Below are 24,230 nucleotides of genomic sequence, written 5' to 3' on the forward strand. Positions count from 1 at the left end.
CCATCTGTATGTGTGCGGCAGTGGTGATGGGGGGAGAATATGATTAATACCTACACCTGAATTCAAGGAAAACCCCTGTATGCAGTGAAAACCCATCAAACGATAATCTTTGGGCCATTTACATTATCCTCACCAAGTGAGGACGCTGTGTGAGGGGGCTCTCATCTATTGCTATGTGGCCACAGATGCGAGAGAGCTGCTGGTGAATCAGAGGTGGATACATAGCCTGCAAAGTGTCTCTCAGCCCAAGGCTGGGGGCGGGGGTGCTGCCTATTTAAAGCAATTTTAGGCTGAGTCTTTGCATACAGTGATTGCCACACACACCCGCATTCGTGTGCTTTGCAAATCTAGATTTTGGTGTCTGGTTTGTTTAAATCAAAAGCTGAACTTGTATTTATTCTCTCTGGCTGGCTGACTCACTTGTCCTTGTACCTCTGAAGACACCGTACCCCCTCATGCTTCACTTTTGGGGCACAGGTAACCCCAGAATTCCATTTTGAGGATATTTCTCCCTCTGGCTCTTGGGAGTGTCTTAAAATACTACTAATACAAGAAAGTGCAATGCTCTAGTAGTCATTTTCCTCTCCAGAACACACAAAAAATTACTGAAAGCCGGAGGACTAAAAGGGACAGAAAAAAAAATGTTATCAAAATGTTTATGACATAGCCCACGTGTGGAGGGTAACTCCCCAGTATGCCACCCACACCGGCCATGCCCCCTTTCTCCCTCTTTCCTGTTTCTTTGCCAGAGTCCCCTCTGGAACCCTGCCTGCACAGTCACAAATCCTTGGCACAGCCTAGGAGGATCTCAGGATTCAATGAACCAAACGGATGAGGAGTCCTAGATCCCCCCACGCCCATTCCTTGGCTTAGACACGATTAATCAGTGTGCTTTCAGCTCCAGAGATAGCTGGATAGTCTCTCACAAAACCAGTCATAGGGGCTCCTCTCCTCTCTTGCTGGTTCCATCTTTCGAGCTGCGTACCAGAGGGGCATGATCCTTCCCTTCTGTTCAGCCCTCAGGCCCCCTCGACAAGATGAAACTGCTTGCTGGATGCCAGTCACACTCATGTATTAGGTGCCTCAGAGGTGCCAGACGCCGCAGCAGACTGTCACGTGCTGTGTCTCACTGAACCCTCACAAGCCTCATACCATTAGTACCACTGGAGAGATGAAAACGCCCAAGTTCGGAAATACAAAAAATGCAATATAAGGGGCAGTCAGGATCTGAACCCGGCTCCCCCGCCTCGGAGGCGGAGACTGTTGTCAGGACGCCACAGTGATTCCCCGTACACTTTCTTCTCTGAACTGGTCACAGAGCTCTAAGCCAACCGCGCTGACCAGAACCAGAGACCCCTGCCACTGCTCGTGCACAGGACGCAAGGCCAGAGGCCCAGCAACTGGTCAGATTTTTTGAAATTCTTCTTCGGCCCAGAAATACTGCCCCTAGTACTGCCTTTCATCAGCAGCCTTCCCTTTTCAGCCACACCCTACACAACAGACTGGTTATCTCAAAATTCACAGATGCTACCGACAGAGCACCTCTTCACGGACCCATCAATTTATGTACATACATCATCTGAATTAATACTGAGAACAGCCCAGAAAAGTAGGTACTGTGGTCCCTTTTTTACATGTGAGGCTTTGAAAGGTTCAGGTACTTTACCCCTGGTCTCGTGGCTGATAAGAGTGGAGTTCACACCTGGGTCTGCTTTAGGCTAGAGGTGCGCTAACTCACAGGAGGCATTGGCCCCACATGGCCACGAACCCCTGCAAACAGCTCGTCCACAGATGTGCTGCAGGTGGAAAACGCTGCATTTCAAAACTGTGATAGAACAAAAATGCAGAATATGCCAGTAATAATTTTTAATACTGATTACATGTTGAAATAATTTAGATGGGTTGAATTAAAATTAATATCAGCTTTTTTTTTTTTTTTTTTTTAACTGCCACCAGAGCATCTTACATGACTCATGTTGTATTTCTACTGGACAGCACTGGTCTAAACCCTCTGGTTTTTACCAAGAAGCCCCTACTGCCTTCCTATAACACAGCTCGGAGCCATTCGTACCTTGGTCATCATTTAAAAAAAGAGTAAACAGTCTCACTTCTAGTAATGGGAATTTCGTTTCCTGATGAAGACTAATAATAATTTTAAATGCGGGGGGGGGGGGAGGTCCTAACTCATGTGCTGATGCCAGAGAACCTGCAAGTAGTCTACATGGGCGGTCCCTCCTCCCCGCCCATGCTGGGCTCTTGGGCATCTTTTCACATCACTGCTTGTACTCCCCCATCCCAGTTCTTAACCTAACTAGAACTTGTTCCCAAATCAATTGAAAAGAGGACCTAGCTTTTTCCTCCTAAGGAAGAGGCTTTTACAGGTAAGAAATTAGGTTGAAAGATATCACGCAGAGTCTCCGGTGAAACCAGAAAGAGCCTGCTGCACTTCCCTACCTTTCCCCGGAGGAACGGCTGTCAGCGCGGGGTGCCCCGCTGGCGTCAGGATGGGGTCCCAGCGGCCGCAGGAGGACCTGAGGCTTCACCGCGCCTTCACTGGGAAAAACCTGCCAACGGAGGCTCCGGACCTCCTGCTACTGCTAACTTGAAGGGTTCGTTCTCTCTCAGGGTTGTCGATTTGCTGCAATCAGCAGCAGCAGCTGCAGGAGACACCCATTTCTAAACGGACTGCTTTCCACGTACCAGCCACTGTGCAAAGCACGTGATCCACATTATCTCAACTAACGTTCCCGCAATCCTTTTGAGGAATTACTCTCTGTAAACGAGGAAATCCCAGCTCTGGACCCAGGCAAGGCCCATTCGACCACAGGCTCTGAAAGCAACACTACAGGAGCCCAAGGGGCCCTGCCCTTCTTCCCGAGCACTTGCGATGGGGAGGGCGATTCGGTCAGCTGCAAAAGTGCTAACATGGCATCATTTCATAGTTACTTAAATTACATGCTTTTAAACAGCACTCCCACACGATGACATGACAAATGGCACGTTTACCTGTGTGCTGTAACTGGTGACAGGCGTACAGGTTAAATGAAGTAACTGGCATGAAGGGACTTGTAAAACTAAAGCTACAACAGGGGACAAAAGTTACCGATGGAATGCTGGCGTGAACAGCTCACTTCCTTGGCTTAATTGGCGTCTATCTTGGTGTTAATTGACTTTGAGTTAAGAACCTTTCACAGAAGTTGAGGAAAACTGACCTTTGGAGTGCCGGTGACTTGTTGGGTAAATATGTCTTTATGGACTTCATAAAATGCAGATTGTGTAAACACATACTCAGGAACTATTAAAAGCACTGGGTGGCTGGAGTGAGGCTCAAAGGTGGCCTTTAAGATTCCTGAGTACCCAGTAGTTGGACAATTACGAAAATGAACATCAAGGATGTAATTACAGTTTAGGAAGTGGATCTCCTGGCTTGCAGTCAGAGGAATCACCTGGGGGAGCTTTTCAAAGATGCAGATTCCCTGGGCCATACCTCAGAGAGGCTGATCCAGGACGTCTGGGTGAGCTGCAGACCTGCGCATTCTTAACAAGCCCTGCAGACTACTGACTGACTAGGTGGCCCAGGACCAGCTTTGAGAAACACCGATTTCGATGCTATGAGCAGAGCATTCACCTTCTTGCCTGTCCTTCTGCATCCGTGCCAAAGAATACAATCCAGGGAATACAAAATAGAGTACTTCACCTAGAAGTGGAGAGTTCTCTGGGAAATGAGGGAATGCCCATCCCCATCTGTGCCCAGCACACCAAGAGCCAAGAGGATACCTAAGTGCTCAGGCTGGCACAAGGAGGGCCTCCTTTTTGCCCTGTCACAGGGAGAGAGGTCTACTCCTCTAAAGCCCACAGCAGCTGAGGGGACCAACATATCCATTAAAAGAAGAATTGAGGGTGCAGGCTCAGCATGAGCCGCACACATTTTCGATGCAAACAGCCTGGTGCCTTTATACGGACCACGGCCCCCCACCACCCTAGACTACACGAAGAGAGACAACTATCACAACGTCTAAGAGTCTGCTGCATCTGGAAAAGCACCTCCAGTCCTGGGCCCCATTTTGAGAGAGATGGTTGAACCTGAACACCGATAAGGAGACCAGGATGATGCTTGGCCAGGAGAAGCGAGCAAGCACTGCCTTCGTGTATCAGCAGGGCGCTCAGAACAAGAGAAGCGGTTGTTGCTGCTGTAGACAGTGGTTCCATAGAAGAATCTGCGACAATCAGAGCTGCATGCCCAAGTCACTGCGCACGTGGGGTCCTTATCACAGAAGTGTCCAAGTAGAAACTGAAGGGCCATCCAGCATGGTGGAACAGGGCATACTTCTCAGCTCCCTGAATTGGTAAGATCTTCGGATCCTGTGTTTCAATCCTGGGAGGGGGAGGAAGGGGGGGTGCTTTCATATGGACAACTGTGCCCTCGACCATGAATAACCTTATCCCCAAGAGCTTATCACAGCAGCTCATTATAACATTTGTTTTTTCTGGTGGACACAGAGATTACCAAATTAAGTATCAAATGTGGTGATGTGGTGACTTAAGTATTCCCAAGGCCAGCAAGTGTCAAATCTATAAACAGTTTATGAATGAGTATAAATTTTCAACAATCAAGAATGAGTACTTGTGGGTAAGAATTACTGTGTCCTTTACTGAAAAATTCACGAAATCTGTATAAAAAGTTGCCAATATTCCTGTTCTGGAGGCACGCCACCTTAGAAATGTTAACAATCTAATTTACATCAAAACGCTACTAGTAAAACTACTTAAAGAGAGAAACATCGACTCTTAAAAACACCAAAAAAGGGCCCGACATTTTCAAGGACCAGGTTGTTTTCTCACAGCTGTGCACTACCGCACACATTCATTCTCACATGTTTGAATTAAGCGATTCTTAACTTCACCCGCCCGTTTAGCAAATAGGGGAAAGGAGGAAGGGCGGACTGGCTTGTTTGGGTTTTATACATGTGTTAGTACAGTTCTTTGCATTATTATCCCACGTGGCTGTCGCAACATCCGAATCAGCATTCCCGTTCTACCTGAGAAGCTCCAAGGCTCTCTGGACGTGAAGCGCTTATCCAAGGCCGTATTGCCTGGTCACTACTGAATGGGCTGTCCCTCAACCCTGGTCTCCCTGGCTGGGAGGCGCTCATCGCCCCGCCACCCTAAATCACGACCAGCTGTGGTGGGAGCGCTCCTGCAAAGCTGTCTGGACCTTTGGCCCTTTCTCAGAGGTTCCAAGCCCTTGTCAAGACACATGAGTACAGAAGGAAATGCACGTACGCAGTCCACTGCAGGAAGCTTAGGAGCCACACGACTGCGTGCCACTGGAGTAATCGCAAATTCGTCTGCTTCAAACTTCTGTGAAGGGAGCGTTTTTGAGAGGAGGAGCAGAAGAGAAGTAAGGGACTAAGGGATCGACAGGCAACGGGAAATCTACAAAGGAGGGTTCTAAATAGGAGATTCAGAGTCCGAGGTGCACAGGCCCAGACAGTGGTGCGCAAGCTGCCATTTTTCTGGAGCTCTTATTAAGTCGTAAGTTGACTTCAGTCCCATTTTTTTGGTTTGATTTTTTTTAATTGTGGCAAAATACACATAACATAAAATTTACCATTCTGACCATTTTTAAAGGTATGGCTCAGTGGCATTGAGTACATTTACACTGCTGTACAAGACTGTGTCCCGTTTTCTCCTAGTTCTGGGTTGACAAGCTACAATCTTAAAACCTGGCATCAGTTTTTATTAGAGACATCTGTTTTAAGTCAAAGTATTTGCATTTCTAGGTAAAAGCATATGATTCTATAACTCTGTTTTCCTTTAAATTTGAGCAAATACCAGTCTCACGTTAACAAAGGCTTATCAAAAATCAAACGCAAGAACTATTCTTGTTTCCTGCAAAATAACTGGCACTAAAGAAAACAAAACAAAAAACCTGTATTTACTACTTCAACTATTAAAATAGCTAAATATGTATCCTAGAAGCAACTGTTATATCACCAAGTTAAGGGCTCTCAAAGTTTTAGCAACACCTTTTTAAAAAATAATTTTAAAAAATCGTAGTTTTGGGCAGCTGTAGGTGATTTTTCATATGCTTTAGAATTTTTTTATTAAATAAAAGACCTCTTGGATCAACAATTAGAAGCTATTTTTTGTCTCTTATGATCTCACTTCACGTGAAACATCAATTTGGTATCTTCCTCCCTTAGTGATTATTTGTTATCCAACTTAAATGAGTTGGAACCAAGAGGGAAGCACAGGAAAAGAAGGAGGAACACTTCCCAGACCATTCCCATTCACAGATATGGAGGTGTGTGGCCTCCAAACTGGCAGAGTAGGATAAATTAATAGTAGTGACAAACTGGGGAGGTGGGAGAGGATCTTTTGAATTTTTTCTTTAGATATAATTGACATAAAACATTATGTTAGTTTCTGGCGTATGACATGATTCAATATTTGTATATACAGTGAAATGATCACCACAATAAATCTAGTTAACATCTGTCACTTTAAAAAGAGTACATTTTCCCTAGTAAATACCATCTTGGTTGGTTACAACCCTCTCGGTTTGGTTGGGCATTCCCCTCTTCCCTTCTTACAAATCCTGATTCGTCTAAGGCACATTAGAACCTCCTCGATTTACTTTAATAATGACACACAGAGTAGAGGTGAAATTCTAATTCAATTTGTCTAGAGATGAGAAAGGTTAAGACTGTAAAGTGGAAGGGCACTGCACCCTAAACAGCATCCCAAACCAACCGCAGACATGCTCCACCTGAGGGCCTCTTGTTATACTGATAATTTATCCTTGTTAGGACAGTTGCGGGGAGGGGGGTCTGTTTCAGGTTGCATGCCAGGGATGATGGGTGGACCACACCTGTCTAATTCTCCTGGTCACTGTTGTGCTGCTCATTGTGGAATAAGAGGAATGGGGAAGGGGGCCCATCATTTCCATCCAAACAACCCACATCATCTGGATGATCCAGAAGCACTGGAACCAGGAGCCTGGAACTCCACACTGGATCTTCAGGCTCACAGGGGACCCTTTTACTTTATAAGTGAGAAGAATGGCCCCGCTGATGGGGATTAACAAGAAAAACAAAAGGGAGGGGTGGATAGAAGCCCAAGAGAAAGAAAGTTTTTAAAAATACAAGTTTTCTATCCTACACAAATAGTAGGAATCTTGTTATTCCAGGGGGTGTCCTGACTTCAGACTATAGTTTCAAACCAGGAATGGGAAATGGATCAAGTGTCACTGTGGCGAAGTAGGGTGTGTCCTTCCAGCCTGTCTGTGGGACCTTCGGCTCTTGGGGATAGTGTCTTGGTTTGGAGATCATTTTCATTCTTCCTCAAGGCTAGGTTTCTACAAGCCCTTGGCTACAACATTACCTGTGTTTGGTATAAAGGATAATCTCAACTTTATCTGGGTTCAACCTATGGGGCTTAGGAAAACCTGAAGTAGAAAGCTACCATAAAAAATGCTCTTCTATGACCAGGTGGTCAACTCTTCCTTTCCCTCCTTAGCTGTAGCAACACCCGTTGGCTTAGAAGCGGGCAGTGTTCTCACACTAATGTGCCAAAACCGCCACCCTTCCCATCCTGGCATCCACCTACCCCCACCCCACGAGACCTGCGTATCAAATATTACTTCCTGCTGTCTATGACCACACAGCCTTGGCAGTTAACATCAAAAGCAAACACATGGGGAGAACAGAAGGCACTGGAGCTGGGGAGGAAGAACAAGCAGAGGTAATGTTTCAAAACTTTTTTGCTGGTGCCCAGGTGCAGAAAACTTGGAACATCACATGTATTTCAATTTTTCATCTAAGGGCTCATCTCCTCTCTCCCAGAATGGCAAGCTGAAAAGAGGCCCTCCTCTGTCTCTACTCCCAACCCCTTTGTCCCTGAAACGCAACACCTGGAAGCCAGACCTCAGGACCCCTACCTGCCACCTGCAGGTGAGCCACACAGAGAGAGCATGTGGCAAGCTCATCTACTGCAACCTACTGCACAAGAGCTGACCAAGGCCTGCACTCTGTTCAATGTTGATGGTTCACCGTCTACACGGACCACGTTAACCCGAACTGATTGTTTCCACCATCTTTATCCTGTCTCCTGGGGATTCCGCAACTTGAGGATAGCAACTGTCATGAACGTTTAACATCGTGCCCAAAACAGGACTGGAAGGAACCAAGGCCAGATGACATCTGCTCACTGACATATCCCAAACCACAGACTAGCGTGGTGACCCCAGTATACTCATTTGACCTCTCCAGACTGCAATTTATGTGTACGAGAAGGGCGCTGAGATGGTATTTTCCTAAGAGCCCTTTCAGTTCTATAATTTCATGATATAGTTGCAACCATTTTACTCTACTGAGGAAGGGCAACGTATCCTGTGCTTCACAAGGGCAATTTCAACAGATCAGTGCTGGGTTTCTGCAGAAGTAACAATACTAAAAACAAACAAAAGAACACTTATTACTTGAGTGATTCCCAAACTGTAAATTTGATCTACAAAGTAATGTTCTGAATTTCACAGCACACTTGACCATCTTCCAATAAGCGAACGACACCCCCCTTGGAACCAAACATTTTACAGCAATGCCTACTGCATTTAATTAAGGCTAGAGAGAAAAGTCCTGCCCAGGTATGGCAGGGAAGCAATTATCAGCAACCTCCTTGACTCCAGCCTAGCCCGCACTCTCTAACTAATCTGAATTTAACAACATACCACACCATCTTTGCTTCACAACTTTATTTTTTTTTTAAGATTTTATTTTATTTATGTGAAAGAGACAGCCAGCGAGAGAGGGAACACAAGCAGGGGGAGTGGGAGAGGAAGAAGCAGGCTCACAGCGGAGGAGCCCGATGTGGGACTCGATCCCATAACGCCAGGATCACACCCTGAGCCGAAGGCAGACGCTTAACGACTGCGCCACCCAGGCGCCCCTGCTTCACAACTTTATTTATTTATTTATTTTAAGATTTTATCTATTTATTCGACAGAGATACAGACGGCCAGCGAGAGAGGGAACACAAGCAGGGGGAGTGGGAGAGGAAGAAGCAGGCTCATAGCGGAGGAGCCTGATGTGGTGCTCGATCCCATAACGCCGGGATCACGCCCTGAGCCGAAGGCAGACGCTTAACTGCTGTGCCACCCAGGCACCCCCTGCTTCACAACTTTAAACAGCTCTGTCCTGCCTGAAGAACAAATGTCCAAGTACCTACTTTGCTAGCCTGGCACTCAACAACCTCCCAAAGTTAGCCTCGGCCAACTCAACCAGCTCTTTCTCTGAGCTGCCCCAGCATAAACGTAGAGGAGTTTCCCACCTGTGGAAGAAACCTTTGGACAAGAGATGCCTCCTCCCTATATGGCTTGACCTGTGCCTCCCCACAAAGTACCACCACTATCCTTATCTGAGTCCTCTAACCTTCAAGACCCACCCTGCTGAAAGTGAACTCTTCCCTGACTACGGCAGCAAGAAGTATTTTAATTTCTGCTTTGTATTTTTCTCTGTTTTAAAAAAGAATACTGGGGCGCATGGGTGGCTCAGTCCTTAAGTGTCTACCTTCGGGCTCAGGGCGTGATCCCAGGGTCCTGGGATCGAGCCCCACATTGGGTTCCCTGCTCTGCGGGGAGCCCACTTCTTCCTCTCCCACACCACCTGCTTGTGTTCCCTCTCTTGCTTGCTGTCTCTCTGTCAAATAAATAAAATCTTTAAAAGATAAAAAATAAATAAAAAATAATATTATGCCAACAGACACATGAAAAGATGCTCAACATCACTAATCATCCGGCAAGTTAAAACCACAATATCACCTTACATCTGTCAGAATGGCTAGTATCCAAAAAAAAAAAAAAGAAAAAGAAAAAGAAATAACAAGTATTAGCGAGGATGTAGAAAAAAGGGAACACTCATGCACTGTTGGGGGAATGTAAATTGGTACAACTAATGTAGAAAACAGTATAGTTTCCTCATAAAAATTAAAAACAGAAATACCATACAATCTAGTCATTTCACTACTGGGTATTTACCCAAAGAAAACAAAACTCTAATTCAAAAAGATACATACACTCCTACATTCATTGTAATATTATTTATAATAGCCAAGATATAGAAGTAATTCAAGTGTTCATTCAAGAGATGAACGGATAAAGAATATGTGGTACACACACACACACACACACACACACACACACACACACACCATGGAGTATTAGTCAGCCATAAAAAGGAAGATTTTGCCATCTGCAATAGCATGGACAGACCCAGAGCATATTATGCTAAGTGAAATAAGTCAGACAGAGAAAGACAAATAGCAAATGATTTCCCTCATGCGCGGAATCTAAAAAACAAAATAAACAAATCAGAAATAGATCCATAAACACAGAGAACAAAATGGTGGTTGCCAGAAGGAGGTGGGGTAGGAGAATGGGCAAAAGGGTGAAGAGGAATAGGAGGTACAGGCTTCCAGTTACAGAATGAGTAAGTCACAGAGATGAATGGTACAACGTAAGGAATACAGACAATAGTATTGTATTGGTGTTGTATGGCGGCAGATGGTAGCTGCACTCGTGGTGAGCATAGCATAAGGTACAGAGTTGTTGAATCACTATGTCGCACACGTGAAACTAACGAAACATTGTGTGTCAGCTATGCTTCAATTTAAAAAAAAAAGAATATTATGCTTATAAATAAATACGAATAAATTTTTTTAATATTAACTCCCTGTAGTATCTGGAACTAGGAGAGTCCTTCAATATTGTTATGTTATTCAACCCCTTTATTTTAGGGTTGAGAAAGCAGAGTCCAGAGAAGTGCGACATCTTAGGTCGTATAGCAGGCTAGTGGCAAAGAAGGAAATGCAAATCTAAGTTTCCGGACTCCCAGGGCACTATACGCATGTTAACAAGGTAGCCATCTTCTTTGCTGCTTGGTATCCACTCCAGAGCTGCACAGCACAGGTACCGGACAATCCTGACCGTGGGAGCTAAAAAGGGCAAGAACTGAGGACCGAGAAGACTCATGCCCCCAGCACTCCTTCCTTTAATCAGAAGACCCAACATCATGCCAAGTCTCTAGGGAAGATGTCCTGACTCATTTTCAACTCCTCCTCCTCCAACTAAACTTGGCCCCTACTTTCCTCAGACCTTCCAACCAATCTGCACCTTCCAGCATATGTATCCCCTACAGAATGACCACACTTACATCCTTACATCCAGAATGAGGGCTACAAGGATTCCCAATTTTCTAAGTGTAAAGACTCAAAGGGAGAAAATTCGGATACCAGTTCCCCTCCCTAGAGATTAGTTTTATTTAGTAACTGTGAGTTAAGAAAAATATACAACAAACATCCACTGTGAATTGTGTAGTATTTTATTGAGATCACGGTTTATTATTCTATAAATGCAGCTGTACATTGAAAGAGAGTAACAGATACGAATGGGTGACATTATGTATTTGGTTCACAGACACTTGGGAGTGTTTGTGGGTTCTCAGACACTCAGTTGGGAGACTTCAGATGGTGTATCTAAATGCTAGGGAAGAGGGGGGTCTTTAGTCTCTCATCACCTTCCTGTCAAAGAAAAACATGACGGGCTAGTGAAGACACAACCAGAGGGTCATCAGCTCATTTCAGATTTCCCACCACATCCGCCCCCATGTTGCAGTTTTACTATCATAAGCGTTGGGGTATTTTTAGTACCACTGTTTTGGGGGAACAAAGGGTCTCTCACTTACTTCAGTCCTCTGGTCTATTCTTGGTTTTCCTAGCAATGCTGCCTCAAGTGGAAAGCCCCATCCAGATTCATATTCCAGTCTTCTCTCCATCTCTCACCAGGAATCATCTCTAAAGAGTAAGCACTGACAAGTGATGGATAATTTGCATTTTAACCCTATTCAAATTTGGGTAAATGGTTTAATATGCATGCTAATATGCCATCATTATTCCAATTAAGGAAACTATTATGTTAAAGTGTTTAATCAGGAGAATTAAGGAGAACTCCAGACACCTAAAATTAACCTCTAATAGTCTTGACATTCATTTCATTTAGGTGCAATTTGCCAAGCTATAAGCAACTCCCTGCTTAAAACTTCTGCTTAGGCACGTGGGTATTCCTGATAAGACCTAAAAGCAATTCATTTCCTAACTAGATTGCTGTCTAAAAGAATAAACTGAAAGGGCTGCAATTTAAATACAATCAAATCCCCAAGCAGTCACATTCCAGAAGACTTAAACACCATCATCTGGATCCCCAGGAACAACAATGCTATTCGCATCAGAAACAACACAACCACTTCCTCTTTCTCTGACCTTCTCTGTTTAATTACTTCCTGTGATTTCTTCTAGGGCTGTGTGCGCCTGCCTCCCAGGGCGGCAGGCTTTCTATACAAGACTGATTTGTCTGGAAGGTGCAGAATGCCAGCTGACTGTAGACTTGACAAAGTTCTGGGACTTTGTGTTTCTTTTTAAATGATGGATTTCTTGGGCTTCCTGGCATTCACCAAGAACTTTAAGCCATAAGAAAAAATTCTTCCAGCACATTCCCATCTAAAGTCAAGCTGTATCTCAATGCTGGAAACCCTGCCAGGGATGGAGAAGGGGCTGCTTGATAACTCTCCATGTATAAGCACCACGTTCTCATCCGATGAGCTTCTTCAACAGATTCCAAATGCCAAGTATGTGAAGCTGACTTAGAAGACAAAAACCTGACAGCTGTGAGCTTACTACCATCACAACCATAGAGAGGTCCTTGCTACTCATAAATAGTCATCCATCGATCAGCAGCACCTGAGAGTTTATTAAAAATGCAGAATCTAAAGGGCACCTGGGTGGTACAGTGGGTTAAGTGTCCGACTCTTGGTTTCAGCTCAGGTCATGATCTCAGGGTCCTGGGACTGAGCCCCGAGTTGGGCTCCGTGCTCTGTGTGGATTCCACTTGAGATTCTTTCTTCCTCTCCCTCTGCCCTTCCCACTTGTGTTGTCTCTCTCTCTCTCTCTCCCCCCCTCAAATAAATAAATCTTTTTTAAAAATGCAGAATCGGAGGCCTTACTAAATCAGAATCCTCACTTTGCAAGACTCCCAATACAAGTTCAAGTTCAAGTTCTGATCCTCCTCTCAAAATAGCTAGGCTAAAACACAGGTCCAGAATAGTGTGCAATGTTATCCATCCCGCTCATTCAGACTTTCAAGGATACGGTGGCTAGTTCTTTTTCCCAAAGAGGTATCTGTAAAGTTGCTCTTTTTCTCTTTTAAAGATTTTATTTATTTATCTGAGAGAAAAAGAGTGAGCAAGAGAGAGATAGGAGCAGGGAGAGGGGGAGGGAGAAGCAGACTCCCCACTGAGCAGGGAGCCTGACTGGGAGGGGGTGGGAGGGCCTGGAGCCCAGGACCCCGGGATCTCGAGTCAAGCCTAAGGCAGACGCCCAACTGACTGAGCCACCCAGGCGCCCTAAAGTTGCTCTTTGTATCAGTACAGAAAAGGCCACCTCTGTGGGCACTGCTTTCCTACTTCACAGAGCTGAAAAGGAATGCAGAAAGAAATGTCACCTCATAGTTTTGAGGTATTTTCAGGATTCGAAGTGAGTTCTAATTTCATTTGCTCAACAGTAATATAAATCAAGCTGTAGGCACAACACAGTTTTCTTATATAAGAAAACTAAAGCTCTACAAAGTTATGACACGTTAATATTCTATAAACATGGGATCTGAAATTAAAGGACCTGGACTAAAAATAACAAACACTGCTCTGTGACCTCAGACAAGATACTTAACCTCTCTGAATCTTCTCCTTGCCTGTCTGACATATTCCATCCATGTGTGAGTGCACAAGGGAGTGTACACTCAACACACACACACCCCCAAAATAACTTGAAGAGCTTGTTAGGGGATTCTGGGAAGGGCAGAATGCTCCAGATGAAGAGCTCCCCTGACCCTAAATTTGGGAATTCCAATGCCTGCAGCCCTAGGAGGAACCCTACAGAAACAAGAAGAAAGAAAAAACAACTCTGAGAGTCAATCATCAGGATGATGCTGTCCTCATACCCCTAAGGCATATGCAAGTGGCTAGCACCCTAGAACCCAAGCTCCCTAAGGCCAGAGACTCTCTCTGAGTCACAGCGCTGGTACTGTCTGGCAGATTCGGTGTCTGGTGCATTAGACACAGTAAGTGACTGGCACTCAACAGCTAGTCGCTCTCTTTCCTCAAGCCTCACCACCCTGGGTATTTATTTTACCCAATAAAATAATTAATACATGGCTTTGCATTAGAGTCCAAGTATCTGCTTTTTTTTTTTAAGATTTTATTTATTTATTTGAGAGAGAGAAAAGAGAGATAGAGATCACAAGTAGGAATAGAGGCAGAGGGAGAGGGACAAGCAGACTTCCTGCTGAGCGTGGAGCCCAAGGTGGGGCTCGATCTCAGGACCCTGAGAATATGATCTGAGCCAAAGGCAGATGCTTAAACGACTGAGCCACCCAGGCATCCCTAGGGTCCAAGTGTCTTCTCAAGTCAAGTTCTTTAGATTCAAAGTCTATTATGCTCTGAATGGACACCTGTAATCTAGTACCCCCCTGATTCTCCTTAGTATAAATAAGACGTCTAAGAATGGATGGAAAGGGCCTTAAAGCTAGTTTAAAAACAGCAGACTCCGGATCTGAAACCTGTTTATACACAGATTAATGAAAAGGCAACCATTAGGCCTTCAGGCCCAGAAGTAACACTGAGCCAATACATACTACCCTGGCAGAGCAGACCTGTTCTGGAATTTTGAGTCTGAGAAAAATCACAGATTCAATTTAACCTATTAGGTGAAGAAGAAAGATTTAACTACCATATTAAGACTATATTCACACTTTGCAACTTTAAAAGATCTGTAAAAATGAGTAAAATTACTGGGATGCTGATGATTAAATTAAACTCCTGATCTAACATTCACTTTATTTCTTGGCTGAAAATATAAAACATAAACACCAACACAGCATGCAAGAGACAAAACAAGTCATAAGCCAACTCACTCCTAAGGGAAACTTCAGCCAGCCCTCCCCCACCAACCCAACCCATACCAAGCCTATTGACTCTTAGAAACAATCTGAATGACATTGGTGATAGGATTTCTGGACCACAGACAGGAATGGCAAGAAAGCCAAGGATGCTACTACTATCGGTAAGTACACTGCCGGTAAGAGAGGAGGCCAGCTTCCATGAGACATGAACTCTCGGGGCGCCTGGGTGGCTCAGTCGTTAAGCGTCTGCCTTCGGCTCAGGGCGTGATCCCGGCGTTATGGGATCGAGCCCTACGTCAGGCTCTTCCGCTGGGAGCCTGCTTCTTCCTCTCCCACTCCCCTTGCTTGTGTTCCCTCTCTCACTGGCTGTGTCTCTCTCTGTCAAATAAATAAATAAAATCTTAAAAAAAAAAAAAAAACATGAACTCTCAAAAAGACAGCCAACTAGGATTACTGAGTAAAAGGGCCAACAGTCAGCAGGGCATTACTGATACTACAGCACCAAAACTAAAGTGCTACTCTCAGTCCTACCAGCACAGCACCAGAAAGCCAAATAAAAAGCAGAACATGACTTCTAGGCTCTAATTCTCCTCCTAGAAACCCCCTTGAGCAAGTCACTTCAGCTCTCACAGGCATAACGTGAGAATATTGTTCCTTGCCTCAAAAGGTTGCTGTGAAGGTAAAATATTACGAATGGATATCCTCCACCTTGTCAATTCTGAAAATAAATCATACCTTGCCACATGATATGAGACACTGGAGGTGGGTAAGTCCCACTGAATTTCCAATTTATCAGGCTCTGTGCTGCAATGCTTTACCTTCATGATTTCATTTCCACTTTTTAACAGCCTATGATGAATTAGATAGCAGAGTGAGCTTCATTTACATTAACCCAGGACTCCTGGCTTAAAACACCTGCCAGGGGCCCTTAGTGAGTAGAGCACAGAAGCACGGTATGACCCCAAAACCCACATTTCCTCTGCTACCATCACAGCAGCCTGCCCCTCCTGGACATTTTGAAAAGGCAGCCCCAAAGTCTTTTTGGATGTAGGTACAGTAAGACTAATAGTTCATATTTTGATATAAGGTAAAATTATTTTTCAATTAACAAATATTTGCTTTAACCAATCAAAGAACGTTTGCAGAAAGCCTACTATGGGCTCAGCACTCTGCAAGACTGCAAGTATAAGGCGTAACAAGCTATTATTCCCAAAACCTAGAAGGGCAGATAGGGCTAACCTTCTTTGTGCATTCTCAGGGTGGGATGCAAATACAAAATAAGTAGTGATTATCTGAAAAATCAATACTGGAAGCCAGAGCCAAAGCAATGCAAGGAGAAAAATAACAGAAGTAAGTAATGAAAACAGAGAGACAAAGATGTCCTTACCAGATGAACTAGGAAAGACAATTAAAAACTTAACCTGGTAATTAAGTTTAAGCACTTACGAATGGACCACAGGGAATATATCTAAGAATGAAAACAACCAGATTCTAAAAATCATTATATCGGTACACAGAGGAGCCAAAGCCATACATTTCAGAAGCTGCCCTAGTTCTAATCCCTGCCATCGCCAGCTCTAAATGCTAGGATGAAGTCAAAATCCATTTCTTCACCTCTGTGCTCTGAGGGAGCGCAAAAGCAGGTATTTTGTTTTTAAATAAATATTAAACTACCCTTTGAGAGTAGCATGAATAACACGCGTGCAATTTGCTATCTTGCGTGCAGGACGCCACGTGTGAACATAACGCCAACAAAGCTCACCAGAGAGATTAGTTATAAAACAGTTGTTACTTAATTTAGTGAACTCCTGTGCCAGTTACTACCAAGTATTTTACTAAGATCCTGGCCTGCCTTCCTTCCCATGACATAAGACACATATTGAGCTGCAGTTAACAAGGCTTCATGCCCACCCACGGCGAGCACACAAAAAATGCTTTTTGTTCCACAGGGCACTGTGTGCGTCAGTGCAAAATATTCCTTCTACTCCAGCGACGATAAGCCCTAGAAAATGCCTTAAAAAATCATCAATGTCCTAGCCTTACATATCGATGAAAAAGAAGCATTTACAAGAGTTTATCAATATGACTGGGTCTCAAAACAAAGAAAGAAAACCAGCCCAATTTGCTTGAGAAAACAAGCCAAAAAAAACAAAAACAAAAAAAAACCCCACACACCAAAACTTCCTGCTCTGCCTCTATTATCATCTTGTTCAGTTTCTGAGGGTTTCGCTGTCAGATCGTGTATTTGTGTTCAGCCCGGTAATACAGGAACTATGCCAATACTGGTGTTCATCAGCACGCTGTCTCCAACTTCGAGTGTTGAGACTCCATCAGAACCCCGTGGCTACTGCAAATTGTTAATATGATTTCCGCGGAGATTCTCCTGCACAGGCAGAAACACAGGCCCTGGCTTATTGCACTCAAGATCTTCCACTTCCCAACTCCCACAACAGTGATTGGAATCAAAATGGTTTGGAGTTGTCAATCACAGATCATCACTACCAGATAGTTCTGCACCCAAGTTCCACAAAATGTGCCAAGGGCTTCACATGAATGCAGAGTTTCTCAGAGGGGGCTTATACACACTGTAAGTTAACCAAATGTAACGACTGTAATTATTGCATTTGTTGGTAGGGACAGAGCGCTTTAAAATAATTAAATCCACTTTTTAACTCAACAGACATTTATTAAGCATCCATAATGTGCCCAATGGTATTGGGCCAACAACTAGAAAATTAAGCATTAGAGGTAATCCTAAATCCAAAAAGCTCATATTCTGGTTAAGAATCTAGCTGGGTATAAGCCCAACTCTAAACGATGAGAAATACCATACAGCATGGGGGGAAAAAATGCTATAAACAGTTCTCAGTTTTGACGTGAAGAGCAGAGGGGAGGAAAGACTAGGACCTCATAAAAGGAATGGCCGCAGAACTGGTGGGAGGGGGAATGAGCAGAAATTCACTTGTTGCAGGGAAGGAAGAGAGAAAATTCCAGAATAAAGAGCGTGAGTAAGCAGACTGTCGAGGCAGAGTAGTTTTGATATTTGTACTGATGCACTTTTATATATTTTATTTGGTTAAAGGAAGTGGAAAGCAGATGGGATGAGCCATAGCTAGAAAGGAGGGAGCACTTGCTAAATCCTCATGGAAACAAGCCTAGCAGATGGAGAGAAGTGCAAGCCCACCGCCTAGAAAGATGTACGGCCTTGCAGTAAGGTGCTTAACTTTATACAATGACAACGTCCTTGCTTACAATTTTGTTAAGGTCTTTCCAAGTGTTTTGTTTTGTCTTGCTTTCCAGAATGGACCAAGATTCCAATTCTGCATAGCCAACTCCATGCATTTAAGGATTCTATTCATGTGGAGTAGAAACATCCCTTTTTTAAAGCTAATGCAAAGAAACTGGATCAATATTTGTTGTACCAGGTCTAATTTCCAAAAACTGTTATTTCAACGAACGTACAGCTAACCTCCAATAACCAACTCTGAATTCACACTCCTATTATGTTAAGGTGTATCATAGAATTCTCAAGCTCAAGTTTATTTAAATTCACTTTAATTCAGTATGTGCCTCATAGCAATTTCAGGGAAGATAAAGGAAGTGGAAAAAATCACGGCAATGACAGACTATCATCAATTCAGAATTAAGGACAGCATGACTGACAAACAGTGTGAGCTCGGAAGTCAGAATGACTAAGGCTGGCCTGCCTGTCCTCTTTTGAGAGGGTACCTCACAGTGGTTGAAAACAGTCCCTCCTGCGCCAGACTGAGTCAAATCCTAGCTCCTTCATTTACTAATGATACGACCTTGGACAAGTTACTCAGCTTCTCTGGGCCTCAGCTTCCCCATCTATAAATGGAGGTAATAATACCCTATCTATCTCAGAGGACTGTTGAGAAGACTAAATGAGTAAAGTGCTATTTAAAAATGTTTGCTATCTTAGGCAAGCATCTTTATTTAAGCTTCTTCATCAGTTAAATGGAGTAACTCTGGGGCACCTGGGTGGCTCAGTCGGTTAAGCCTCTGACTCTTGATTTCAACTCAGGTCGTGATCTCAGGGTCGTGACTTCAGGGCGGTGGGATACAGCCCCGCATGGCACTGGGCTCTGCACTCAGTGAGGAGCCTGCTTCAGATTCTCTCCCTCAGCCCCTCCCCACTGCTCTTGCCTGTGCCAGCGTGCTCCCGCTCTCTCTAAATAAATAAATAAATAAGTAAATAAAATCTTTAAAAAACAGTAAAATTAATGGGGGTAACTCCTTCTTCATAGGATTATTTGAAAATTAAGAAGCTGAGCCTATAAGAAACCTATCCCAGTGCCCTGCAAAGAGCCAACACCAGACACCTGATTTATGCTTGGTGCTCACAGTAACTTTTATATAGGATAGCTCATTTAATTTTCACAGCAACTCCATGAAATTGGTTAACATTCACTCCCATTTTATTCACTCAGATAAAACCGAAGTGAAAGGTAAGTTGCCTTAGATCAGAAAGTGAGCAAATGGCTGAGCCTTGAGTCTTAAGTATAAGTTAAATGCATTTAACTCAGGATCTTTAATTGGCACCTGGCTGAAATGACAGTTGTAAAAGACATTTTTCAGTCAATTGGGCTAAATGTTAAAGAAAACAGGGAATGATTCTTAATTTTGTAAAGTGTGATGATGGTATTGTGGTTTCCTGGAAGAGCAACCTCATCTTTTGGAAAGTAAGCTCAAGTATTTAGATATAAGACATTCTGATGTCTAATGTCTTTGAAATGGTTCAGCAAAAATATTTAAGTTTTTTTGTAATGGACAATCTTTCAACATTAGGAGAAACATGACTAAGGACAAAGCTACAAGTCCATTCTCAGCAAGATACGTGTTGCAGAGAAGAGTTTATGAGAGGAACAGAATAGCTAAATGGAAGGCCTACGTCTCCTGCATTAAGCTCACTTGAGAAGGGTTTCCTCATTTTGTCAACAAATTTCCAAATCATTCATGACCATAATCAAATGCTTTAAAGATACAGAAAAAATGCATACAATCAAAAAAATTTTTCCACTCTTTTGTACAAAAGATCATTTTCAATAGCTTGTTGATGCTTTTTACTATTAAATTATTTAAAAAATCTGTAGAGTTGTAAATCTTAACACGCATTTGTAGTTGGAGTGGGATCAGAGGAGAAGGGTCAGAGTATTATCTATATGGAAGCTTTTTTAGGGCAGCCAGCAAAAAAAGCAGACAAGCTTTCCTAAACTATCATATATTTATTAGAGAAGTTTTAAATAGATATGGAAAAGAGCATGAGAAGACAAAACATTTACTATTTTTTTTAATTAGGCACAATTTTGCCAGTTACAAGATTATGACTTACTGTACTCTGATGCTAAACACATTTATTATATATCTGAACCATTTAATAAAAACCTTAAATATATATGGACTCTAAAGAAAATCTATTTTACCTAAGGCATAACTATTTCTCCCATAGGTCTCCTAATTTGAGGTCACCAAATCACTTTATTTGTAACACACCCTGTCTACTTCCAAAAGGTATCTGTAGGACCTCGAACATAAAGCCATTAGAAAAGAAAATAAAAGATCAAAATTCATACTAGAGGAGGGCTAAATAAATCTAGCAAACGCCTAGGCCAACTATGACTACTGTAATCAAGCAATACTTTTAGCTCTGAGCTTCCAGACAGCGGTTGCAAAAAAAAAAAAAAACCCCAACAACAAAAAGGCAATCACAGCAAGCTCTGCAACCTAGAGAGAAACCTTCTTCCAGGCACTAACATTTAAAAGGAATTTTTCAGATAGGTCATTACATAAGAACTTGAACAATATAATGGACAGTGTCCACAAATGGCAGTTTACAGCCCATGCAGCCCAAGTTCTTACGGGCTTGCATTTCATGTCTCATGCCAAGGTCATTACATTAAAAGTAATCCCGGGAAGGCCATTTCTGCACTGGGCTAAGGCGCCACAGTTTTCTGATTCTCTAACTGAAACCAGAACCTGTCCTCAAATACCTATTGTCTCAACGGGGCTTCTGACAGCAGTGGGGGTGGCCAGTTCCATGCTGAACTGCTCTGAAAGCATGACATAGACCTAGTCATTTCTTGCTGGTGATCCCACCCCAAATCCTTTTGCTTTCGCTATCAGATGGGGTAGGATGCAAAGCTGACATGCTTCGGTGAAAGGGAGAGGCCGGGCCAGTATTCCCAAGAGATGAAGCCAAGGAATCCAAGGCAGGGCAAGTGGAACCTATCTTCAACAAGAATCCCTAAATCCAGAGCAAGGCAACCATCCCTCCCCACTACTACTGCTATTTGTGTGTGCAAGGACAAAGGAGGACCTATAAAAACACTTGTCTATCAGTCAAGTCCGAATGGGGGCAAGGCCCAGCAGCATATTTCTTCCCCACAAGAGCAACTTTTTTCCCCCCATTTTACCGTTTCAGTCTATGAAGGCAAAGCAAAATGTTTAAAAAGACCAGCACAGGTGGTGGGATGGCAGCGACATGCACACCAGGCGGGATGCTCTCCAGCTGCGGGTGTCTGGCAGACCAGGGGTTACTGCAGTCAAAGATCCCCGGGGACCACAGGAAGGAAATTCCCTTTCCCAAACACCAACCCTCTCAACACCCTCTCCCGTCCAGCCTGGCAACAGCAGACGCCAAAGGATAAAGGGGCATTAAAAAAAAAAAAAAGTGAAGTAGATTCTTAAGAGTAGCATTCTGTCACCTGCTCCAAGAAAAGCCCTCCCCGTCACCCAGCCCTGAGTCACTTCCCCTCTCTGCACTGGCTATCAATGCTCGCAGGGGCAAAAGACCCTGGGCCTCTTGAGCAGATACCTGCAGCCCCCACCACCCCGCAGATACGCTCTCTGGGCCTCCCCCAGGGTGCATCCCCGCGGCTACCGACGGGCTCATTGAGCCCAAGCCAGCGCCACTGCTACCTTAGCTAATGGCAGCTCTGAATGAAAGGAGCCGAGGCAGGCTCCGGATTTATGAATGTGCAGGGGAGGAGGGGAGGGATATCATGTGACAATAAAGGAGAGCGTCTTATTCACAAAAAAAAAAAAAAAAAAAGTGGCTGGTGGCGGGCGCAGCCACTGAGCAGCGGAGGCAGACGCCGTGCGGTGACCACTCGGACCCGAAGCCGACGACCTCAGGCGCCGGGCCCAGGAGCCCTGCCTCCCCTTCTCCCGGGATTGGAAACGCCTCGGGCGGGGGTGGGAGAAAGCCAAACCCAATTCCGCGACCGCGAGGCGGCAGGGAGCCTCACCTTGGCCCGGGGCTGGAAAACAGCACGCATCCCGCGGAGGGCGGCGGGTCAGCCCGGGAGCCCCTCCAGCGGAGCGCCCCGAGCATTGTTCCCCTCGGGCCCGCGGGCCAGGCACGCATGCCTGTGCACGCGCGCACACACACGCGCACACAGATACATACACACACACACGCACACACACACCGGCCCGCAGCACATTGCCCCGCACGCTCCCGCCCGCCCCCGCAGCACACGACTCGGATCCGCCCCCGAGAGGCCCCGATCCCGCGGGGCGCCTATCCCAAGCCCAAAAGCGCGTGCACACACGCTCACACGCGCCGCGGGACCCCTCCGGCGGCTCCCGCACAGCGACCTGCCTAGGGATCCGGGCTCACGCAGACCCCCGCGCAGCCCGCGCCCAGTCCTCCCCTCGCTCCATCGTGTTTTTTATGAATGAAAATGTGGTATGCAAATGAGAGCGATTCAAGAAAACGAAATGGCGGAGCCTGGGCCCCAGTGGGCTCCCTAAGGGATCGGGGGGCGAGCGGCGGGGCAGGAGTCACAAAGTCACTATGTGAAAACCCACCGACCCCAGGAAGCCGGAGCGGGGGTATCAGGTCTATCGCTCCGGCCGCAGAAGATTTCGGGGGGGAGGGGGTGTTTGTGAGTCCCAGGAGAGGGAGCGGGGACCGCCCCGAGGTCACCCGCGCGCCCTTGGCCCCCGCCGCGGCCACCAGCCCGCCGACTCAAGTCGCGCCCCCGCCGGCCCTCAGCAGTCTTTGCCCCCTCCTCACTTCAACCAACAAGGGGGGAAATCTCGCATCCCAAAGCCCACAGGCCGGCTAGTAGCTGCACCCCACGCCAAGTTCACCCAAGCAGCGTCTCCGCCTGCGTCCTCAGTCCCGTCCCCCACGTTGCCCCCGCGGGGCACCCTCGTCCCACCCCGCGGCCAAACTTACTCGTCCGGGTGTGTTTCTTCGGTCATTTTCCTGTTCACCTAGACGCCTGTCCCGCGGCGGGCAGCTTTGCTCCCTTCATCTTCCTGTCCGCTCACCCCCCTTCTTCACATCTCCGGAGATCGCCTGATTTGGTTGGGGAGGGGGAGCGGCGAGAGATGAAGGGGCGCCGCAGAAGGCAGAAGGGGAAGCAGGGCGATAGGAGCGCGGGGTGAGGTTTGGGGAAGGGGTGCAAAGGCAAGCTGCGGGAGGAGTGAACACCGCAGAGCCCGGGGCTCGGCAGGAAGGGCTCCGGGGGCTCGGCAGCGACCAGAGGGGGAGAGATTTGGGCAGGGGACGGCGGTGGGGGAGAGGAGGAGAAAAACAAGCGCGCCGTGGAGCGGCGGGGACTGCTGAGAGGAGGAGGAGAGTAGGGCCAGCCGCGGGTGGGGGCTCGGTCCGGGGTCGCCCCCGGGGGCCGGGCCAATCACGGTTCCGGGGAGCGGTCGGCGGCCGGGGGAGGTGCGCCTGGGAGGCGGTGCAGGGCGCCCCGTCCGAGCCCCATCTCTCGACTCCACCGATTTACTCCATATTGGATTCTCACCGCCGCCAACAGGAGGAGGAAGTAGGGCGGAAGCGATGACGTCTTCCCAGCGGCCAGAGGTGGTGGAGTGCAAAAAGCTTCCTACTTGCGACCGAAAGAAAAAAAAAAAAAAAGGAGAAAAAAAAAAAAAACTTTGTCCCGCCTACTGAGCATGCCCGGCTTCCTTTCCCCCTCCCTCCCGGCTTCCACTCCCGGAGGAGCCGCGGAGTGGAGTTGTTTGCGAGGCGTCTGGCTGGCTCCGGATCCTTTTTCGCTTGCGCTCCGGGTTTTAAGAAGCCCGAGAGGAGGGGAGGAGGGGAGGAGGGAGGAGGCGGGAGCCGGGGACTCGCACACATCTGGCTCCAGTTTGGTTCCCTCCCTCCATCCAAACCCCTGGATTAAAAATGGTGGGGGGCGGGGGCGGAGACGCGGAGTTAAGGGGAGGCCCAGAGAGGTGC

The 24,230-nt window shown here is 45.9% G+C and overlaps 1 protein-coding gene across 2 annotated transcripts in view; it reads right to left on the reverse strand.

Moving 5' to 3' along the window:
* SPRED2 (sprouty related EVH1 domain containing 2) overlaps positions 1-23,883 on the reverse strand; it is a 110,967-nt gene extending 87,084 nt beyond the window's left edge. Inside the window, exons 1-2 of one of the 2 annotated variants that reach the window (XM_057309403.1) lie at positions 23,794-23,883; positions 23,214-23,336 (exon numbers count right to left, since the gene is read on the reverse strand). In XM_057309403.1, coding sequence (XP_057165386.1) covers positions 23,214-23,239 — 26 coding nt within the window. In that variant the 5' untranslated portion in view covers positions 23,240-23,336; positions 23,794-23,883. Of the gene's footprint in view, positions 1-23,213 lie in introns of both variants that reach the window. The other variant, XM_026484455.4, reaches the window with a different exon arrangement.
* Positions 23,884-24,230: the final 347 nt, after the last annotated feature.

Source organism: Ursus arctos, unplaced genomic scaffold (assembly GCF_023065955.2).
Source record: "Ursus arctos isolate Adak ecotype North America unplaced genomic scaffold, UrsArc2.0 scaffold_8, whole genome shotgun sequence".
Classification (NCBI taxonomy): Eukaryota; Metazoa; Chordata; class Mammalia; order Carnivora; family Ursidae; genus Ursus; species Ursus arctos.